Genomic DNA, 22,220 nt, shown 5'->3' on the forward strand with positions numbered 1-22,220 from the left:
GGCACGGTGACCTAAGGCCGGAATTGAACCTGTGTCTCTGACGCTGGGCGGTAGCAGTGTTAACCACTGTGCCACCGTGCTGCCCATGGGAAGTACAGACAATTTAACAGACCTTTAAAGTTCCATTTTCCTTTGATGAGAATTTCCTGTCCTCAGGCGAACAGGACTGGAAAATGCTGCCCATAGATTTTCCAGCAATAGCTGAAAGTTACCGCACAGGTCTCCAGAAGATGCCCATGTACTGCACATCAAAGAATTTTCAAGGTACCATTCATTCAGATGAATGAGACATGCAGAAAGAGAAAGAACAGTGGACGGTTGCACTGATCAATGGGGAACTGAGCTCTGGAGTGTGGAGAAGAGTTATGGTCACATTATCGCAAAAATAATTTGAAGGTTTCAGAAAAATATGGCCGGGATGATTCCAGGCCTTAAGGGTACGTCTTATGAAAAATAGATCAAGTGATTAAACACAGCTTAGCTGGGGAACAGACTGAGGGGAGACATGATACAGGTCTTCAGAGTAATTAGATAAGATGAAACAAGCATGCTTTGCAACAGCAGCTGACGGGCACATGCAGAATCCACAAGCCTTGAGCAAGTTAGAAATTAGAAAGAAATCTTTCTTTCCCCTTATCCCCCCGCAGGTTGGAATGTATGTGACAGCCACAGTAGGTAGTTGATGTGGGAATCAGTGAATGTACTGAAAAAACAGATGGATCGCTATCTATGCGTGAGGATGATTGACGGTCGCAGATAAGAATAACACTGTTTGAGTTTTCCACCACCCTCAGGGTGACAGTGGAAGGAATAGCAGCAAAACAACTGCTGAAATTATTTGTTTCTTTTCTTCGGATGTTGGTTGAGAGATTAATATGGGCTAGGGGATCTGCTCACCTTTGAATAGTTCTGAAGGATCTTTTACATTCATCTAAGACTTGGCACCTCCAACTGTCCTGCGTTGAAATTTCAGTTTAGGTTACAGACCCCTGGAGTGGTGTTTAAATACACAGCCATCCAACGCAGGAGAGCAGTCACACTGAGACATGGCTGACACTGGGGTTGGGGGGGGGGGGGAGGGGATGTTTTCCAGCCACGTTCACCCAGAAACTGGGAAACTCCACCCCAAGGTCAATGGGCATTTCCACACTCCATCCCTCACCTGCTCCAATTTGCATGGCGGGCAGGACAGTGAAATTCACCCAATGTGTGTCTTTCATAAGGTGTGGGTGGTGCGAACACAACCAACGTTTGTTGCCTCGCCTCAATTTCTGTGGGTCTGGTGTCACATTGCACAGTAAAAAGTCTGACAACACCAGGTTTTAGTCCAACCTATTTATTTGATAATATACTCACAAGCTTTCGAGGGACACCCTCTTCGTCAGGTGAATGGAGAGAACTCTCCATTCACCTGACGAAGAGGGTGTCCCTCGAAAGCTTGTGAGTATATTATCAAATAAATAGGTTGGACTAAAACCTGGTGTTGTCAGACTTTTTACTGTGTTTACGCCAGTCCAACGCCGGCATACCCACATCGTCACATTGCAGCCAGGCCAGGGCAGACCAGATAAGCATGGTATATTTCTCTGTGCAGGACACTAGTGAATTTAATGGGTTTTTGCAACAATCACTGATAGTTGTCATAATCACCAGCTCCCTTTTTTAACCAAGGAGTAAGTCACCATTATGCAAATTAATACGTGTCAAGTCCAGCTGTGAGCTTATCATTATTTCGATGCAGGTGGACGGGGAAGAGGCAGGGGAACGATACTCAGTCATGATAATCATTTGAAGAGGCAGTGCAGAAATGATGGGCCAAATGGCCTCCTGCTGCACAGTACCAATTCTGTGATTCAGTGATTCTGAGATGATGATGGACATGCAAACTATTTAATAGAAGTGGAGTGTCCACTCCTAATAAATGTCTCCCCCCGTACTTAAGAGGCACAACGACCCATCTGTACCCCCCCACCCCCCACCATGGGCAGAGGGCCCGGCACAAAGGTGACCAACCCTGCATGGAAAGCAATGGCAGGGATAGCATACATTAGCTTGCTGCATGAGAACAAGGATCCAGTGCATGAATAATTTAGCGTGGCCAATACACCCAACTAATACAACTGTGAGGAGAAACTCCAGTATCCCGGAGGAAACTCACACAGACACAGGGAGAACGTGCAGACTCCACACAGACAATGACCCAAGCTGGGAATCGAACCAGGGTCCCTGGCGCTGTGGGGCACAGTAAGAAGTCTCACAGCACCAGGTTAAAGTCCAACAAGTTTATTTGGTAGCACAATCTTTCGGAGTGTTGCTCCTTCCTCAGTTGAGTGTGAGTTGTGTGACTGTGAGGCAGCAGTGCTCATCACTGTGACACCATGCCCCCACGAACTCAACATCACTAATTCTCCGTTCCAGATTTAAGGCCACCTTAAATGATCAAAGATTGGCATCTTTTGGATAATATTCTGTGTGTCACCCTAAGGCTCTGTCGCATTCCAGAATGATGTCCAATAATGTGCACAGCTGATACAACTTATTGGTGTCTTCAGAATGAAGCCTTCTCCCAGAATGAAAGGTTCACAAACAAGAAAACACGACTTCAAAGACACTACCTGTGTTTCAGGATCTTTCAGATGCAGTGATTGTCTCCCTCGTCAAAATAAAGGGACAGAAGTCTGAATGTCTGAACTACAGAGGTAGAATCTCAGCCAGAGTATTTCTCCATGGATTTGTTCCAACAATAGCTGGAGAAAACTTCCCTTAAAAAGTCAGCATGGAATCAAACCCAATGGGAATATTACAAACATAATATATGTGCTGATACGAGCCCAGGAGAGGTGCAGAGGACAAAGCAGGGTCTTGTATGTTATCTTCGTAAATCTCATCAGGGCATTTAATGCTGTCAGCTTAACACTATCACAACTGATGCGCCCTTAATATTCCTCAGTATTCTCCACAATATAATACATTAACCAACTGACCAACTGTGGACAGCATGGTGGCATAGTGGTTAGCACTGCTACCTCACAGCGCCAGCGAGCTGAGTTCGATTCCCAGCTTGGGTTACTGTCTGTGTGGAGTTTGAACATTCTCCTTGTGTCTGCGTGGGATTCCCCCGAGTGCTCTGATTTTCTTCCACAGCCTGAAAGACGTGCTGGTTAGGTGCATTGGCCATTCTAAATTCTCCCTCCGTGTACCCGAACAGATGGCAGAGTGTGGCGACTAGGTATTTTCGCAGTAACTTCATTGCAGTGTTAATGTAAACCTACTTGTGACATGAATAAATAAATCTTACAGTGTTCCTAGTTCTCTAATTTGCTTAGAAGAAAAGCCTGTCAGACTGTATAAATACTCCAGGTAGGGGGAGACTGATAACAATATTCAATATAAAACCAGCAAGAGGTGATCCATTTGCCCTGCAGACAAGTGTTGTTGTTTCTGAGATGCTAACTCTAGATCTGTGGGTCACTGATTCCTTCAACCTTTGTCACATTCCAGCAAATTTACTACTGGGGCTGGTGATAGTTGGCACTTGTACAGGTTGCATTTACCATAAAAACAGAGTTACCTGCCCGTTTTACTCTTATGAAGTTAGTCTCACTTGATGATCAAGTATCATCGTGGGCCGAAGGGCCTGTTCTGCGCTGTAATGTTCTATGTTCTATGTTCTATCGACAAGGAATGCAGATGCCAATTTGCAATACTGTCCAATTAACTGGCAGTCGCCTTTGGTTTATAAGTTATTCCTGCGACTGTGCTAATTTGCTGAAGTACTGCTTGCAAATCAGCCTGAGTGGTGTCTGCGCTTGGCAAGTGAGTATCAGTGCCTGAAACCTCCCACTTAATTTCCTGACAGTCCAAAGTTCCAGTCTCTGTCCAATTGCCAGCTGCGCGCAAATGTTTATTGACTCGGGGCAACTGAATGTGACCACTGATAAGCGAATGTTCTGCTAGGAATGGTTAGTACAAAATTCCAGACAGGAAGATCTCTGGTGTGTGTAGAAGGCGTGCTGAAGGGGATAGCCTGGCTCCTGTCCTCCACACACAGGCTGGCGGATCCTGACCTTTGTGTAATTCAGTGGTAATGCTCTACAAATAAGCGATAGGGGAAGAAAAGCTTAAAGCGATGAAGGACCTCTGAGAGGAATTATCAGCAAATTAACATCCAGTCCCAGCAAAGCACTGAGGCACACAGATCAGGAATGGTGCAGAATTCTCTGCTTCTCTGCCCGCTATTTGATCTCAGTGGGCTGAGGGCAAGGGGAAAGGGAAGCAGGAGAAAGAGGTAAATCAGCTGTCAATGTTCCTCCATATTCGGGGTCCTCTCTGGTCACGCACAGGTCAAAGCATCAGGTCAGGCTGGGATCAGACTCTGGCCTGACACTGTAAAGAAAGGTCTGTTGGAGCAGATGGTGCAGTGGTTATGTCGCTGGCCTAACAGTCTGGCTAATCTTCCTGGGGCATGGGTTCAAATCCCAGCACAGCTGCTGGAGGAATTTAAATTCAGTTAATAAAATATCCGGAATTGAAAGTTAGTCTCAGTAATGGTGACCCAGAAATTGTTCATGTAAAAAAAATCTTGTTCACTGAGGGGTGGAGTCCTGTGTGACTTGGTGGGGGGTGGTGATGGTGTCAAGAGGAGTTGGGAATACTCTGGGGGTTGATTAATTGGGGTTGGGGATCCAGAGGGTGGGCAGTACCCTGTGTAGGACTCTGTCTGGGTGATGAAAATAGCTACGCTGAAGTTAGAAGCAGTTTTGTTGTCGAACTATCTAAACTTAGTGATTTAAATCACTTTGTCGATAGTTCCTGAGCCCAGAGCTGTTGTCCAGGGGAGGTTAGTGCTTCCAGACAATTGCTGGGTAAACCTTTACCTGAGAACCACCCAGAGGGATTCTCAACGCATCTTTGGGGTACCCCCCCCAACCCCGCCCAAGTCCTACACTGGGGAGCCAGGAAGTTACAGGCCGATGTTTAAAATAAAAAGAAGAAAAAGTCACATTTTGATAATGACTTTCACAAACTGAACTCATCCCAAAGGACCTTAGATCCCATGAAGTAACCTGAAATTTAGTCAGTGTTGTAATGTGGACACACAGAATCAAATTGCACACAGCAAGAACTCACAGCAACAATGTGAGAATGATCCGATGATCTGCTTGTTTTTAAAAAATGATGCTGATGAAGGGATAAACCTTGACCAGGAGAGCAGGAATAAAGGTACATTAGCATCTGTCTGCGTTAAGATTGGATTTGTAATTCAGAGAGCCAGTGGTGGCATGGTGGCACAATGGTTAGCATTACTGCTTCACAACGCCAGGGACTCGGGTTTGATTCCCAGCTTGGGTCGGTGTCCGTGTAGTGTTTGCACATTCTCCCCGTGTCTGCATGGGTGTTCTCCGGGTGCTCTGGTTTCCTCCCACATTCTGAAATATGTGCTGGTTAGGTGCATTGACCCGAACAGGTGCCGGAGTGTGGCGACTTGGGGACTTTCACAGTAATTTCATTGCAGTGTTAATGTAAGCCTACTTGTGACAAATAAATAATTAAAAAAATGCTCTGGAACCTGGGAAGATGTTTCCACTAGTAGGAGAGACTAGGATCTGACGGCACAGCTTCAGATTAAAGGGATGATGTTGCGGAACTGAAATGAGGGGGACTTTCTTCAGCCAGGGGGTGGTGAACCTATGGAATTCATTGCCACAGAAGGCTGTGGAGACCAGGTCATCGTGCGTCTTTAAGACAGAGATCGATAGATTCTTGATTGGTTCAAAGGTTGCAGGGAAAAGATGGGAGAATGGGTTCAGAAACTTATTAGCCATGATTGATTTGAAATGATGCTTTGCCTAACTGTGTGCCCACCTGAGAGGGTAGAAGGGCCAATCTTATCCGAAAGGTGGCACAACTGACAGTGCAGCACAGTCTCAAGATGGCAACTCAGTTTTTGTGCTCACGCCTCTGCTGGAGGAAGTGGAATTAATGACCTTCTGAGTGAGAGGCGAGTGTGCTGAACTGCCCCGCTGACAAAGCATTAACTACAACAGAAACCTCAGCAAGGTGTACACTCAGTCCCAAGGCACTGCTTAAAACGCTTTGGGATATTTTAAAGTGAGAGGTCACTCCAGCAATGCGAGTGTTGTCTCAGTACATTGCATTCACCTTGTCGTGATGTGTACCTTGAACAGAGTGTGCCTACAAATGCTACCAATCATTACCACCTCGACAGGTATTAATCCCATGACTTGTTACTCAATCTACAATCAGCAGGAGTTGAGACCGGATGTGTTGTATTTAATCTCCTATTTAACTCTATCAGTATATCTTCAAATAATGAATTTACCAATCTTTGTTCAATTGGTATATTAATGTTAAATAAAGAATAATGTGACACTGCTTAGTTTTCACTGAAGTTTAGGTAAACAGTTGACTTGCACACAGTGCCCTTGTCCAGGAACAACAGGATATGGATTCATAGAATGCGTATAGTGGAGAAGGTGGCCATTTGGTCCATCGAGTCTGTACCGACCGCAATCCCATCCAGGCCCTATTCTCATAATCCTTGTTTACTCTGTTAATCCCCCTGACATTCGGGTCAATTTAGTGTGGCCAATCCACCTAACCCGCGCATCTTTGGATTCAAACGTGTGTGTCACAAATCCCCGCCCTCGCTCACTGCTGAGCTTCTCCTGTGCTGCTGAAAGTGAATGGAGTGGTGGCTGGAACGCCGAGTCCTCCGCTCTCACTGGCAGCAGGGTGGCTACGGACAAGAGGATGTCCGAGATGAGGAGGAATTTCTTCAGCCAGAGGGTGGTGAACCTATGGAATTTGTTGCCACAGATAATCACATTCGTGACCAGGGGAATACCAAGACCAGAACATTTCAGCTGCAAAGCTGGGGAGATGGCAAAGTTCACAAAGCCAGGTAGGTGGTTGGGTTTACCTGGAATGCTCATTCACACTGTCTAATGGCCAGATGAAAAATAATTCCAAAATCAAGTTTTTATACTAAAGATGCAGTAAATCTGAAATAAAAGCTGGAAACCTGGAAACCCTTAGCGAATCTGACAGCATCAGTGGGAAAAATAGAGTTACTTTCAGCAAAAATAGATGAAGTTTTTCCAGTATTTTTCACGTTTATAGAAGCATCTCAACCCAAATGTATACCTGTAGTGAGAATAAGTTGGTAACCATTGAAAGAAGTTTGAGATAACTCTTTTCAAGGTACATTAGCATCTGTCTGCGTTAAGATTGGATTTGTAATCCAGAGAGCCAGCGGTGGCACAGTGGCACAGTGGTTAGCACTACTGCTTCACAATGCCAGGGACCCGGGTTCGATTCCCAGCTTGGGTCACTGTCTGTGTAGTGTTTGCACATTCTCCCCGTGTCTGCATGGGTGTTCTCCGGGTGCTCCGGTTTCCTCCCACATTCTGAAATACGTGCCGGTTAGGTGCATTGACCTGAACAGGCGCCAGAGTGTGGAGACTTGGGGATTTTCACAGTAACTTCATTGCAGTGTTGATGTAAGCCCACTTGTGACAAATAAGTAATATAAAAAAAAAGCTCTGGAACCTGGGAAGATGTTTCCATTAGTAGGAGAGACTAGGATCTGACGGCACAGCTTCAGATTAAAGGAACGATGTTGCAGAACTGAGATGAGGGGGAATTTCTTCAGCCAGAGGGTGGTGAACCTATGGAATTCATTGCCACAGAAGGCTGTGGAGGCCAGGTCATCAAGTGTCTTTAAGACAGAGATAGATAGATTCTTGATTGGTAAGGGGTTTCAGGGAAAAGATGGGAGAATGGGGTTCTTATCAGCTACGATTGAATGGTGGAGCAGACTCAATGGGCTGAATGGCTGACTTCTGCTCCTATATTTTATGGTCCGATGAACCCCTCAAGAACAGATGGTGAAATTTGAATTCCATAAAAATTCAGTAAAAATCTGGGATTAAAAATCTAATGCTGACCACTAAATTATCGTTAAAAAAAAATTAGAGAGTAAGTTGCTTTGAGTGACAGTTTAGAAATATTTCCTCCACTCCTGGATGCAGAGACATTCATAGAAGTGCCAATGTCCTTGGGGACTCACCTCAATTGTTGGAAATCAAGCCTATTCATTAGGTTTGATAATGAGCATCAGCAAACTATTCACCGCAGATAGTCCACAATCAAACCTGATTGAGTGCTCACTGAGTATCTGACTGTGTACACTCCAGTGGGCAAGGAACCTGGACAGAAAATTTAAACAACAACCATCTGTATTTATAAAGTCACTTTAGCATTGTAAAATGCCCCAAGGCATTTAACTGGAACATAGGAAAAGGAAATCTAACATTGAGCCTCAGAATGAGATGCAGGACAGATATCCCAAAGAGATAAGGTTAAAGGAACAACTGAGGGGAAGAAAGAGAGAGGTTTTTTTAAAAATATATGAGAAATATGTGCATCTGGCAAACCAGCATTTATTATCCATCTCTGATTGTCCTTGAGAAGATGATTGTGAGGCGGGGGGTTTTGGAGGGTTAGGGAGGAAACTCCAGAGCTTGGGGGCAGGCAGCTGAAGCACGGCCACCAATGCTGGAACAATGGAAGTTGAGAAAGCTCCAGAGACCAGAATTAGAGAGCTGATCTCTCGGAGGCTTGTGGAGCAGGAGTTGATAACAGAGAAAGCAAGACGCAAGGCCATGGAAATATTCACAAACAAGAAGAATTTTCAATTTAAGATGTTGTTGGACCTCAAATTAACATAGGCCAGCGAGTGCTGGAGATGACAGTGAATGGGACTTGACGCGAGTTAAGAACAACAGCAAAGTTTTTGGATGATATGATCAAGTGGCAGCATGTAAATGAGGAATAGGAGTTTGTCAGAGAGGGGAAGAGGGAGTTGGGTAAAGGACCAAGAACCAAATGAAAATTCTCATCTTTGTGTTTCAATTCCTTCTCGCCTTGCCCGCTCCTACTTTTGACATCTCCTCTGTCACTATAATCCAAAGATGTGTGGGTTAGATTGATTGGCCGTGCTAAATTGCCCCTTCATGTCGGGGGAATAAATGGGGTTATGGGGATAGGGCCTGGGTGGGATTGTGATTGGTGCAAACTTGATGGGCTGAATGGCCTCCATCTGCAGTTTAGGAATTCTATGATTCTATAAACTCCTCCGAATGGCTTTTTGTATATTCTTCTAACCTCACCATTGGCGGTTGAACCTTTAGAAGTTTCTCCATCTTCTAAAAATAACTGGGACATGGAAATCGTTATTGTGTCGAGTTTATGTTTAATTTATACTGATTCTCATACAAACAAACAACATTAACCTATTGAAAGGGTATTGTTACACATTAAGAAAGCACACACACTGAAATGCTTTGTGACTTTGTGATTTCAAATTTGATCTTTTGGGGTATAATTTACCCACTCCATGTTGCTAATCTCTCTCTCGCCTGTAAGGAATTTTGAACCCACTTCCTTGGCCAGGTTTCTGGTGATTACTTGCAATATCCCAGCAAGGAGTTTCCACTCAATTACATAGTTTCTTTCAGCACAATTCTCCGCAGTGTCAACATGACATTTAGTTCTTTGAGAAAGTGACCAAAGAGGTGGATGAGGGTAAGGCAGTTGATGTGGTGTATATGGATTTCAGTAAAGCGTTTGATAAGGTTCCCCACGGTGAGCTATTGCAGAAGATATGGCATTGAGGGTGATTTAGTGATTTGGATCAGAAATTGGCTACTGAAAGAAGACAGAGAGTAGTGGTTGATGGGAAATGTTCATCTTGGAGTTCAGTTACTAGTGGTGTACCGCAAGGATCTGTTCTGGGGCCACTGCTGTTTGTCATTTTTATAAATGACCTGGATGAGGGCATAGAAGGATGGTTTTGTAAATTTGCAGATGACAGTAAAGTCGTCGGATTTGTGGAGAGTGCGGAAGGATGTTGCAGATTACATAGGGACATAGATAAGCAGCAGAGCTGGGCCGAGAGGTGGTAAATGGAGTTTAATGCGCATAAGTGTGAAATGATTCACTTTGGAAGGAGTGACAGAAATACAGAGTACTGGGCTAATGGTAAGTTACTTGGTAGTGTGGTTGAATAGAGAGATCTCAGTGTCCATGTGCATAGATCCCTGAAAGTTGGCACCCAAGTTGATAGGGTTGTTGAGAAGGTGTATAGTATGTTATTGGTAGAGGATTGAGTTTCAGAGCCATGACGTCATGTTGCAGCTGTACAAAACTCTGGTGTGGCCGCACTTGGAGTATTGATTGCAGTTCTGGTTGCCGCGTTGTAGGAAGGATGTGGAAGCATTGGAAAGGGTGCAAAGAAGATTTACCAGGATGTTGCTTGGTATGGTGGGAAGGTCTTATGAGGAAAGGCTGAGGGTCTTGAGACTATTTTCATTAGAGAGAAGAAGGTTAAGAGGTGACTTAATGGAAGCATATAAGATGATCAGAGGATTAGATAGGGTGGGCAGTGAGAGCTTTTTCCCTCAGATGGAGATGGCTAGCATGAGGGGACAGAGCTTTAAATTGAGGGGTGATAGATGTAGGACAGATGTCAGAGGTAGGTTCTTTACTCGGAGAGTAGTAAGGGCGTGGAATGCCCTGCCTGCAGCAGCAGTGGACTCACCAACATAAGGGTATTTAAATGGTCATTGGATAAACATATGAATGATATTGGAATAGTGTAGGTTAGATGGGCTTTAGATTGGTTTCACAGGTCAGTGCAACATCGAGGACTGAAGAGCCTGTGCTGTGCTATAATGTTCTATGTTCAATGACCATGAAAAAGTTCTAAGTGCAAATTGCATTCAGCACAACCTGAGTTTCCAAAACATTTTGTGCTCCTATATAAGCAGTCCCCAAACACATAACTGCTTATGTATGAATAAATCACCATGATGGGTAATCGCACCTTGCTGCCTCCCTCTGAGGAGACGCCAAACATGAAGCTTATTCTTTTGGGCAATTTGATGCTAATGGGAAATTGTTTTTGAATGTTACACTTAATTTACTAAGATTTTTTAAAAGCAATTTTTGGTATAACTTCATTGCAGCGTTAATGTAAGCCTTATTTGTGACTAATAAATAAACTTTACTTTTTTACTTTAATTTAGAATGGATTTACTTACAGGTAGTGGGTGGATTGACACTGTGATTTAAAATGCTTCCCTTTTGTGCTAACTCCATTTTCAGCTGCATTAATCAAACAGCACCAAATTACTGCTCTTAAATATATCAAAGAATATTTTAAAAGCCTTGTAAAGGAAAGGTAGGATTTAAAATACTGTCCAATTGCATTGGCTCATGACAGATTTTTCATTTGCTGATTTGGAAATGAGTTTGAATGGAAACTTAAATACAAATAACACTTCCATAGTTGGGGGGACATTTTCAGATGTACTTTGTGCCATAATCATAGATTACGCCTACATTGGAAACTCAGCCCTCTCTTTTGTCCAACTTTGCCTCTGTGAAGCACCTCGCGATGTTTTTCCTGTGTTAACTGTGGAAGTTGTCAGTGTGGTTAATAATTTTAATTACCCTCCCATGGGTTAAATGGTTGGTCAAACTGAGCTGTTAAAATTAATCTCCACTTGGGCAGGCTAAGATTAATCAAGGATGGTCAGCATGGCTTTATCAGAGCGAGATTATGTCAAACAAATTGATTGAATTTTTCGATGAGGTGACTGCGTGTGTAGATGTGGGCAGTACAGTTGGTGTAATCTACGTGGACAAGGTCTCACACGGGAATCTGGTCAAGAAGCTAAGAGCCCATTGGATCCAGGGCAATTGGAAAATTGGATGCAAAATTGGCAGGAGTTAGAGGGTACTGGTCGATGGCTGTCTTTGTGACTGGAAGCCTGTATCTAATAGTGTAAACAGTAAGAAGTCTCACAACACCAGGTTAAAGTCCAACAGGTTTATTTGGTAGCAAACACCAGTAGCTTTCAGAGTGGTGCTCCTTCGTCAGATGAGTCACTCTAACCTTAACTTACAGCATAAATTATTATGAGCATTTGAAATTTGGTTTTCTTTTGTTTGTCCTGATGGGTACAAGATGAAAAGCTTCAGCAATATGTCTCTCTTTTCAATCACATTCAAGTTTCAGTTTTGCATTTATATAATAATTAAAGTTGTCCACCGCTTCTCATCAACCAGACAGCAAACATTGGGACTTAAACATGTTATTAAGAGTCTCAGGATATCTGACCTTTGAGTCAGTAAAAGGAGAGAAAGGAAGGAATGGCATTTCTTTAGGAATCTTTGTGATTGCCTGGAGTCCTTCATAAAAAGAAAGCATTGTTGTAACAAATGCAGAAGCCAATTTTCATACAGCAAACTCCCTCAGACAACAGAGGTAAAAAACAGAAAATGCTGCAAAATCTCAGCAGGTCTGACAGCATCTGTGGAGAGAGAATAGAGCCAACATTTCACAGATGCTGCCAGAGCTACTGCGATTTTCCAGCATTTTCAGTTTTTGTTTCAGATTCCAGTCATTTGCTTTTAACAATAATGAGCTAGAAGATCAATTATCTTGGTCGTGTTTCTATCTGACAGTACTAACTGCTCTGTCAGATAGATATATCTACCTGATTGGGCGGCACAATGGCATAGTAGTTAGCACTGCTGCCACACAACGCCAGGGACCCAGGTTTAATTCTGGCCTGGGTCACCGTCTGTGCGGAGATTGCACCTTCTCCCTGTGTCTGCGTGGGTTTTCTCCGGTTTCCTTCCACAGTCCCAAAGATGTGCTGGATAGGTGGGCTGGCCATGCTAAATTACCCCTTAGTATCGGGGGGACTAGCGGGGTAAATATGTGGGGCTCCGGGGATAGAGCTTGGGTTGGATGGTTGTTGGTGCAGGATCGATGGGCTGAATGGTCTGCTTCTGTACTATAGGAATTCTATGATAACGGGATGTGATGCTCTTACCCTCAGTTAATGATAGGAAATTTTGGAGGTACATTGGTGCCAGGTTAAATCCGGGAACCAGCTATTTTCTCAGTCCATATTGGCACTACCTGCCTTTAATCTGGCCAACCAACCATCTGAAACTGATCCCAGTTAACGATGGAGTGACCCATTTTGTTATTACCATTGTAGCTGTTCTGAGATTTGACCATGTTGTGATCTGCAGTGTCACAGTGTGATCACTATTTTTAATGCACAATGTTAGTTTTCTTCACAAACCAACGTTGCTTTGTGGTTGGTCAGGCAGCAGCCATTCTGAGACCAGGATTCATTCATAAACGCTGGACACAGGGGAAACACTGACAACTTAGTAAAAATCCAGAAATGGTTAGGAAGCAGGTATCACAGAACGGTACAGTAATGAATAAGAGCAGTGAACCCATTGTGCTTGTGTCAGCTCCCAGGAGGAATGTACAACTGAATCATTCTCTGATCCTTTCTCCATAGACTTTTAATTGAAATATGCATTCGCTTCCTATTTAAAAGCAATATAGGTTATGCTTTCCCCACTATTTATGGAAATGCCTTCCATTTTCTAACTACTCACAATGTTTAAAAAAAATCTCCTAACTTCCCATTGGATCAATGAGCAGTTCTGTGCAACGGAAGGGAGTAGATTTACCAGACCTGCTGCCAGGACTCGAAAGGGTTAACGTGTGTAAGGAGATTAAACAAATTAGGATTGTATTCCTTTGAATTTAGACATTTAAGGGCTAATTTGATTGAAGTGCTAAGATATTAAAGGGAGTGAAAGAGTAAACAGAAATAAGCTATTTATTCTGATTGGAAAGTTTAGCGTTTGGGCCAAAGAAAAAAAAAGTCAAACCCTGGGGGGTGAAATTGGGAAACTCTTTTCCACGCGAAAGGTGTTAGAGGTTTGAAACTCACTTCCGCAAGCAACAGTTATCGATTATTAATTTTTAAACTGTGATTGATAGTTTTTCTGTTAACCAGAGGTCAAAGGACCAATCACAATAAGTCGCAGACAAACCGTGATCTTAATGAATGGCAGAAGAGACATGAGCGGATAATTGGCCTCCCCCGTTCTGATTTCCCTCTTCTGTTTTACTGATTCACTTAACATTTATGCCCTCCTGTTACCGACACACCAATCAATCGAAATAATTTGCCTATTGAAATTTGGCCCTTATCATTTTGAACCTGACACAAAGAAAGCTCTTTGTGAAAATAACAGAGGTGATATTTATCTTGGAAACAGCAATTGTGAGTCAGTAGCCTTCCCTCCTCCCCACTCCGGTTTCATACCATGAGTGACATTAGTAAGTGGGAGTGTATATACAGCAGAATGTAAAGTGGGCTGCCACTTCACCACCCCCACTTTGTGCTCCACCCAATACAAATCTCCAGCCTACATCATGTTTGAGGCAATGTTCCAACAGGAGTAGGTCTCAGCCTTTGTGCCAAGATGAAGTGTCAGATCAAGCCCAAGATTGGGGTGCAGTGCCTCAGCTTGTCAGCTTGGATCTTGTTTGTCTCCTTTGTAGGGGCCTTGAATTGGATTCAATTGGCATTTGGATTTGGTATTTGGAGTGAGGAATGGATTTGGGGTGGTCTGTTCCATTCGGAGCTTTGACTTTGTAACTTTAAGAATGGAGTAAAATATTTTTGAAGAAATTTTCAGTGTTAACTCTGTGGAGGATTTCCAGCACTTCTGTTTTTATTTCAGATTTCCAACATCTGCAGTGTTTTCCTTTTTGTGCTGGTGAGGTTGGAGAAGTGTTCACAAAGGGAAATTTGATAGAGGATTTAGAATCCCAAAGGATCTGGTCAGAGGAGATGGAGAGAAACTTCCCACTGGGGTCAAGAACCAGATGGCACCAAGAAACAATGTTAACATGAGAAAAATAAACGTTACGCTTGGAGTAATTAGAATTTGCAATGCACTGCCTGGAAGTGTGGTAGAGAGAGGGTGTTTAATTGTAGCTTTCTAAAAAGAATTGGATAAGACCCTCAATGGAGAACATTTGTAAAATGAGGGGGAAAGAGTGAGGAGTGAAACCAGTTAAATTGATCCTGTGCTCAATGGGCTGAATGGCCTTATTCTGCGCTAAAATCATTCTATGATTCTATTTATAGAATAGCAACTGATAGGGTAGCACAGTGGTTAGCACTGCTGCTTCACAACTCCAAGGACTCAGGTTCGATTCCAGCTTCGGGTCACTGTCTGTGTGAGTTTGCATGTCCTCCCCATGTCTGTGTGGGTTTCCTCCAGGTGCTCCTGCTTGCTCTCACAGTTCAAAGATGTGCAGCTTAACTGGATTGGCCACGCTAAATTTATCCTAGTGTGAGGAGGACTAGCAGAGTAAATGTGCAGGGTTATGGGAATAGGGCCTGGGTGGGATTGTGGTCAGTACAGACTTGATGGACCAAATGGCCTCCTTCTATGCTGTCTATGAGTCTAAAGATGTTAGCTAGATTGCTAAATTGCCCCTTGGTGTCCCAGGATGTGTAGGTTCGGGGGGATTAGTGGGGTAAATGCGTGGGTTTGCGGATAGGGTGGTGCAGAGTCGCTGTGGAACTGGGTAAGATGCTCTGTGGGAGAATCGGTGCAGACTCGACGGGCCAAATGGCCTCCCTCTGCATTGTGTATGATTACAGCTGTCAAACTGTCCCAGTCCACCCGAGCTTTTACAATGACAGACAGTAATGTACAATTTCCTTTCCGCGGGAGAGCAGGATCTGGACAGTTCTGCTGGTTAAAGGTGTATGTTTATAGTGTACAGATGACATTTGGTCTGGAATCGCAGGTTAAATTATTTCCCCCCGTTTGCAGCATCCCAACGCCGTACCCTCAATCCGCAGCTCCTGTAAGGGTGGACAGCACCCCTTCCCTTCCCTTCCCCAGCTGCCAGCCTGTGGTCTCCAGGAACCGCACAGAGTAATCCTGCCACTGAGATACTCACACTGGGGCTGGAGCTCAGGCTCCCGCTACATTCACAGCTCTCCCGGTGGCTCCCTGAAGAAGTACAGCTTCTAACACACAGCTCTGCAGATAGGATAGCAGGGACTGGAGGGAGAGGGGAGGGAGAGAGAGAGGGAGAGGGAGAGAGGGGGAGAAGGGAGAGGGAAAAGGGAGGGAGGGAGGGAGGGGGAAGGAGAGAGGGAGGGAGAGAGGGGAGAGGGAGAGAGAGAGGGAGGGAGACAGAGGGGAAGGGAGGGAGGGAGAGAGGGGAGGGAGAGAGGGAGGGGGAAGGGAGGGAGGGAGAGAGAGAGAGTGAGAGAAAGAGAGGAGGGAGGGAGAGAGAGGGGAGGGAGGAAGAGAGGGAAGAAGGGAGAGAGGGAAAGGAGGGGAAAGAGGAAGGGAGGGAGGGGGGAGAAGGAGGGAAAGAAGAGAGTGAAGAGAGGGAGTGAGATTGGGAGGGAGTGAGAAAGGGAGGGAGGGTGGGTGCAGGTAAAGAGCCCTGTACTCTGGCTTGTGGAGAGTGACGGGGTGAGTGGAGAGAGAATCACCAGTGAGACGGTGCAGACAACATCTCTTCCACAGTGTGTGTGCCAGCCAGTGCTGTGATGGCTCTTGTGACCGATCAGCCTGCCCACAGCCTGGCTGTGTGGTCTCACCGGCAATGCCACTGACTTTGGGAGAATTTGGGAGGGGGGAGGGGGAACGAGCGGTGAAAAATTGTTCCATTTCCACTCTGGATTGCACGTGTTCCCAAAAATCACCCCAAATTCTGTCGTTGTTTTCCCATTGCAACATTCTGCAAACACCTCAGAAAAAAAAAGCATAAATCTTTTTTTGAAAATAATGATTAAAGAAGAAATCTCCAGTGCCCCCGCGATGCAGTTTAAAGCGGAGTGTTTCTCTCTGTCTAAAAATAAAACTTGCAACGATGCAAGCCATTAGGAAAGTTGCCTTTTATTAAAAAGTTGCTGTTTTTTTTCGGGGAAGGGAGTGAGCGCTGATGGAGGGAGGCTGGGGAAAGCTCGCAGCTCCGGCTGTAGATGGCGCCCCATCTCGTTAAACAAGGGCTGTTTTAAACTTGGGCAACAGGTAGTCAGTGAGCTGTATAAACATCAGACAGAGAAAGGGAGAGAGAGAGAGAGAGCTCCCTCTCTCTCTCACACACACACAACCCTCTCGCTGCAAAGCAAGCAGCCAGCCAAGGTGTGCGAGCAGGAATCTCTCTGCCTTCCTCTTGACTCAATGCTGTGGGATCCCCCATTCTCAACCATCATTGAGAGAGAGGGAGGAGATCCAGGAAGCACAGACCCATCGGTATTTTATGTATTTTTTTTTCACAAGCAGGACGGGAGATTCTCTAAAATGCGGAAAGTGTACGTGGGCGAAGCAATGATTTAGCAGCTGCGATACTCAGAAGTGGGGATCCGGTGGAATGCGGTAAGATCCGATTTAATGCGTTGCTCAGTCCGGATTTTAACGCTTGTATCTCATACAAAGACGCTGATTAGCCCTCATTTTCTTAATTCCAATGTGTTTCAGTTGTCAATTTCATCAGTGTTTTTGAGCAGAGCTGTTTTGGAATTGCTGGCCACTGTTATATATTGGAGATGAATAGAGTTTATTATTGAAAACAAGTGTGGCTATTGACTGGGGTGAATCATTTACACACACACACACACACCCCTCAGTGACATGGGGCTGAGTTAGTTAATGTGTGTGACGCGCAGGGCGGATTTTGAGACTGACTCAATTTCTCTGGAAGGAATGAGGGAGACAGAGAGAGAGAGAGACACACACACAGTCAAACTCCCAGACTCTGCAGCTAATGTCAGCCCAGACACTCACTCGCTGAGGTAAGGAGCATTTTGCACGCTGCAATAAACAGCCTCTTTGGAACTGTGCTTAGAAACAGTCAGTGCTAGAATCTCAATCCTGTGTTGTTTTCTATTTGGAAGTAGGTATTCTATTTGGTGTAGGTTTGAGTTGATGGGGATCTGCGCTCACAGCAGTGGAGGGATTGCTCTCAGAGCTCTGGGGTTGCAGAGAGGTTTGGATGAAATGTTGCTCTGGAATACAGAGTGCTTCGCAATCCTCCACCGGGTTCAGGGGGAAATACCACTGGGGTCTCTCAAAATGAGTCAGTGGGAGGCGTTCAGAGGTCTGCGATTTCCAGCCAGACTCTGATATATTGCGTACTCAACTCTGAAGGTATGAATATATCGGAGATGAATTTCTAACTTGTAGCGTTTGTTATTTTTTATGTAACCAATGGAACCAACATGCCGACAGAATTCTGTCCATCGCCGGTGTTGGAGAAACCTGAACTAGAACAGGAAGCGACTCCTCTCTCCCTGCCTCTGTACCGCTCACTGGGGCTTTCTCTCTCCCTGTCTCCTTCTATTTCTCTCTCCCTGTCTCTCCTTCTCTCACTTCCTCTGTCCCTTTCCACGTCTCTCTCTGTCCCTCTCTCGTTCTCTGTCCCTCTCTCTCCCTACCTCTCCCACTCTCCCTGTTTCTCTCCGTCTCTCTGCCCTTCTCTCTCCGTCTCTTTCGTTGTCCCTTCCCCTCTGTCTCTTCCCCTCTCCCTGTCTCTCTCCCCCTCTGTCCATGTTTCGCAGTTTCTTTCTCTCTGTCCATGTCTCTTTCCCTCTGTCTCTCCCTCTATCCCTCCCCGTCTCTCTGTGTCACCCCCTCTCTTGCTGTGTGTGTCTTTTTACTCCCTCTCTCTGCCTGTCACCCCCTTTTCCTCGGGAAGATTGGGAGATTGGCAGCGTTGCTGTTTTATCTCATTCTGTGTAATCTCAAAGAGAGAGTTAGCAGTGGCTGGCGGTTTGCATCTCTCTGAGCGGCTCTGACTGGGAGTTTCGAATATCTCTCCTTTCCAGATTATTTTACAGTTAACCCCGTAGAAAATAAACAGAGGTTCTGGTTCCAATGTAACCGGGAATCCCTCCTGTTAAAGTTAATCACAGGGTCGAGTCTAAAAATACTGGGGTTCTGGATGTTGCGATTGAGAATTGGTGGTGGGGTTTTTTTTTGAATGGATTATTTTTCTTGCTGATTTGAAATTTCTCCCTCCCCACTCTGTTCCCAGCTCGGACTGGACTTGTTGATGCTAATGGATTTCTCCTGTGTCCCGGTGATGGCCGGCTTCTTGCTGGCACTGTTTCCTGTAAGCCAGGCTCAGAGCTCAGTGAAATTCTCCCTGCCAGAGGAACAGCCTCCCAACACCTTCATCGGGAACCCAGGTGAGACCCTGGGCCTGGCGAAGAACAACAGACTCTTCAAACTGGAGATTGGCAAGCCTTACCTGCGGGTGGATGAGACAGGGGGCAACCTGTACACCACCGAGACCCCCATCGACAGGGAGGACATGGTCTGTGACAACCCGATGGAGTGTTTCCTGGAGTTTGAGATCTCGGTGACGGATACGCTGTACAGCACGGCCCCGGTGTTGGTGGAAGGCAAGATCCTTATCCAGGACATCAACGACAACACTCCCAGTTTTAGCTCACCCGTCATCTCCATCTCCATCCCCGAGCACACAACAGCAGGCACCATCGTCAATATCCCCACGGCCACTGACCGTGACGCTGGCACGAACGGTGTGGCCAGCTATGAGCTCCTGGGCAGTGAGGCTCACGGACTCTTTAGCCTCCAGGTGGCTGAGGAACATGGGGAGAAGCTCCCACAGCTGATTGTGACTGGTCACTTGGACAGGGAGCAGCGGGACACCTACGACCTGACCATCCGCGTGGTGGACGGGGGCAGACCCTCGCGTGCCAGTACTGCCATCCTCCGCATCACCGTGCTGGACATTAATGACAATTCCCCCAAGTTTGAGAGCTCCAGCTATCAGGGCACGGTGGAGGAGAACAGCCCGGTTGGCACCTCCATCCTCCAGGTGCGGGCCACTGACCTGGACCTGGGTGACAACTCCCAGATCGAGTACACCTTTGCCCAGGCAGCGGAGAATGCCCGCCGGCTGCTCCGCCTGGACAAGAACAGTGGCTGGATCACTGTGCAGGGACCTGTGGACCGCGAGCAGGTCAGCCAGTTTAAATTCTTTGTCCACGCCAGAGACAAGGCTCCCATCCCTAAGCAGGACAGAGCTGCAGTGATCATCACCGTGCGAGACAAGAACGATAATGCCCCCAGCATTGAGATCCGTGGCATTGGCCTGGTCACCCACAAGGATGGGGTGGCTAATATTGATGAGGACGTGCTGACTGATTCCCCGGTGGCGTTGGTCCAGGTTTCGGACAGGGATGAAGGTGAGAATGCAGCGGTCACTTGCATTGTCGCTGGGGATGTGCCCTTTCAGCTGAAACCAGCCAGCGAGTCCAGCAATGAGAGGAAGAAGAAGTTCTTCCTGCAAACCACCACCCACCTGGATTACGAGTCTGTCCAGGAATATCTGATTGAGATTGTGGCGGTAGATTCTGGCAACCCACCTTTATCCAGTAGCAACACTCTGAAAGTTCAGGTGGTAGATGTGAACGACAATGCCCCTGTTTTCACTCAGAATGTGATCCGAGTCTCCATGCATGAAAACAACCAGCCTTATATCCCCATTGTCAAAGTGGAGGCAACAGACGCTGACAGTGGCAGCAATGCTGAGCTAACCTATTCTCTGTACCCAGAATCCTCCACCCTGGACTTGTTTGACATCAACCCAGACACCGGGGAGATTCGGGTCAACTCGATCCTGGACCGCGAGCAGCAGGAACGTTACGAGTTCAAAGTAGCTGCCGCGGATAAAGGTACGCCCAGCCATAAAGGAACAGCCACAGTTGTGGTCAATGTCCTTGACGAAAATGATAATAACCCTAAATTCATGCTGAACAGCTACAGTTTCTCAGTCCGAGAAAATCTGCCTCCATCCAGTCCAGTTGGCATGGTAACCGTGACGGATGCAGATAAGGACGTGAATGCCCGGGTAACTCTGTTTGTCGACCCTGACAATGGTGAGTTTGAGATACAAAATGGCACTGGCACAATTCTTTCCCGTGTCTCTTTTGACCGAGAACGCCAAAGTACCTACACCTTCCAGCTGAAGGCAGTCGATGGCGGAACACCACCCAGGTCTGCTTACGTCAGCGTCACCATCAATGTTTTAGATGAAAACGACAACACACCTTTCATCACCCAACCTTCCAATTCCTCCTTTCAGCCCATAAGTCCCTTCACTACGATCGGAACCTCAGTGGAACAGGTGAAGGCTGAAGACATGGATGTTGGAACCAACGCCAACCTGACATACAGCATTGTAGGTGGAAACCCATTTGGCCTGTTCCAGATTTCTCCTGGTGGCAGCGTAACCTTGGAGAAGGAAATTTTGCGGAGGCACTATGGCTTGCATCGACTGGTGGTTCGGGTGAAGGATGGAGGTATACCAGCTCGCTTTGCGACAGCGCTGGTGCATATATACGTGAACGATACAGTGAGAAACATCAGCCTTGTGGAGGCCTTGGTTGGCCATAGTCTCAACACCCCACTTGATGTGGATATTGCAGGAGATCCGGATTATGAGAAGAGTAAACAACGAAGCAATGTGTTGTTTGGAGTGATCGCTGGGATTATTGCAGTTGTATTGGTGATTGTGATTGTGGTATTGATTCGTTACTGCAGGCAGAAGGAAGCCAAGAGTGGCTACCAGGCTGGGAAGAAAGAAAATAAGGATCTATACACTCCAAAACAGACCAATAAAAACACCAAGCACAAAATCAAGAAGAACAAACCTCCAAAACCTTCCAAACCACTGGAAGATGATGAGACAGGCAACCAGAGGGGATTACAGTTCAACTTGATAAATGAATCCAGCAGTGACAGTCCTCGGATTCATCTCCCTCTCAACTGTAACCCAGGGAGCCCTGACCTTGGGAGGCACTACAGGTCGAACTCCCCTCTGCCATCCATTCAGCTGCACCCACAGTCACCCACTGCTGGGAAGAAGCACCAGGTTGTGCAAGATCTCCCGGCCACCAACACCTTCGTTGGAACTGGGGACAACAACTCGACTGGCTCAGACCAGTACTCTGATTACAGTTACAAGACCAATCCTCCAAAGTACAACAAGCAGGTAGGCATGTGAGTGCTACAAAATGAGTCCTTTCAATGGAAGGTTTCAGCTGGGGCAGACATTACTGTACTGAGTGATATTTAAACTTCAATAAGTTTCTTTTAAAATGTCAGACCGGATTTCTTTGAGTAATGTGGCACATTTAATGCATAATTTTACTAAATAAAATCTCCGTGTGGTGTTCTTGGTATAAATCTAGTTTCTATTTGTTTTGATTTCCATTAATGTAATATTAACTCCTTAATGT

At 45.7% G+C, this 22,220-nt stretch overlaps 1 protein-coding gene across 4 annotated transcripts in view; it reads left to right on the forward strand.

The window, feature by feature from the left end:
- The first annotated feature begins 3,799 nt into the window (after nucleotides 1–3,799).
- The window catches only part of LOC145351666 (protocadherin-1-like), a 385,163-nt gene continuing 366,742 nt past the window's right edge, over nucleotides 3,800–22,220 (forward strand). For 3 of the 4 annotated variants that reach the window (XR_013888439.1, XM_080201225.1, XM_080201227.1), the window contains exons 1-2: nucleotides 17,620–17,744; nucleotides 18,986–21,973. Coding sequence is in view for 3 of the 4 variants with exons in the window: in XM_080201225.1 (XP_080057351.1) it covers nucleotides 19,004–21,973 (2,970 nt within the window). In the remaining variant the exon portion in view is untranslated. Of the gene's footprint in view, nucleotides 3,817–17,235; nucleotides 17,329–17,619; nucleotides 17,745–18,985; nucleotides 21,974–22,220 lie in introns of those variants that run through there. The other variant, XM_080201226.1, reaches the window with a different exon arrangement.

This window comes from Carcharhinus amblyrhynchos, chromosome 13 (assembly GCF_965287045.1).
Source record: "Carcharhinus amblyrhynchos chromosome 13, sCarAmb.v2.hapA, whole genome shotgun sequence".
Classification (NCBI taxonomy): domain Eukaryota; kingdom Metazoa; phylum Chordata; class Chondrichthyes; order Carcharhiniformes; family Carcharhinidae; genus Carcharhinus; species Carcharhinus amblyrhynchos.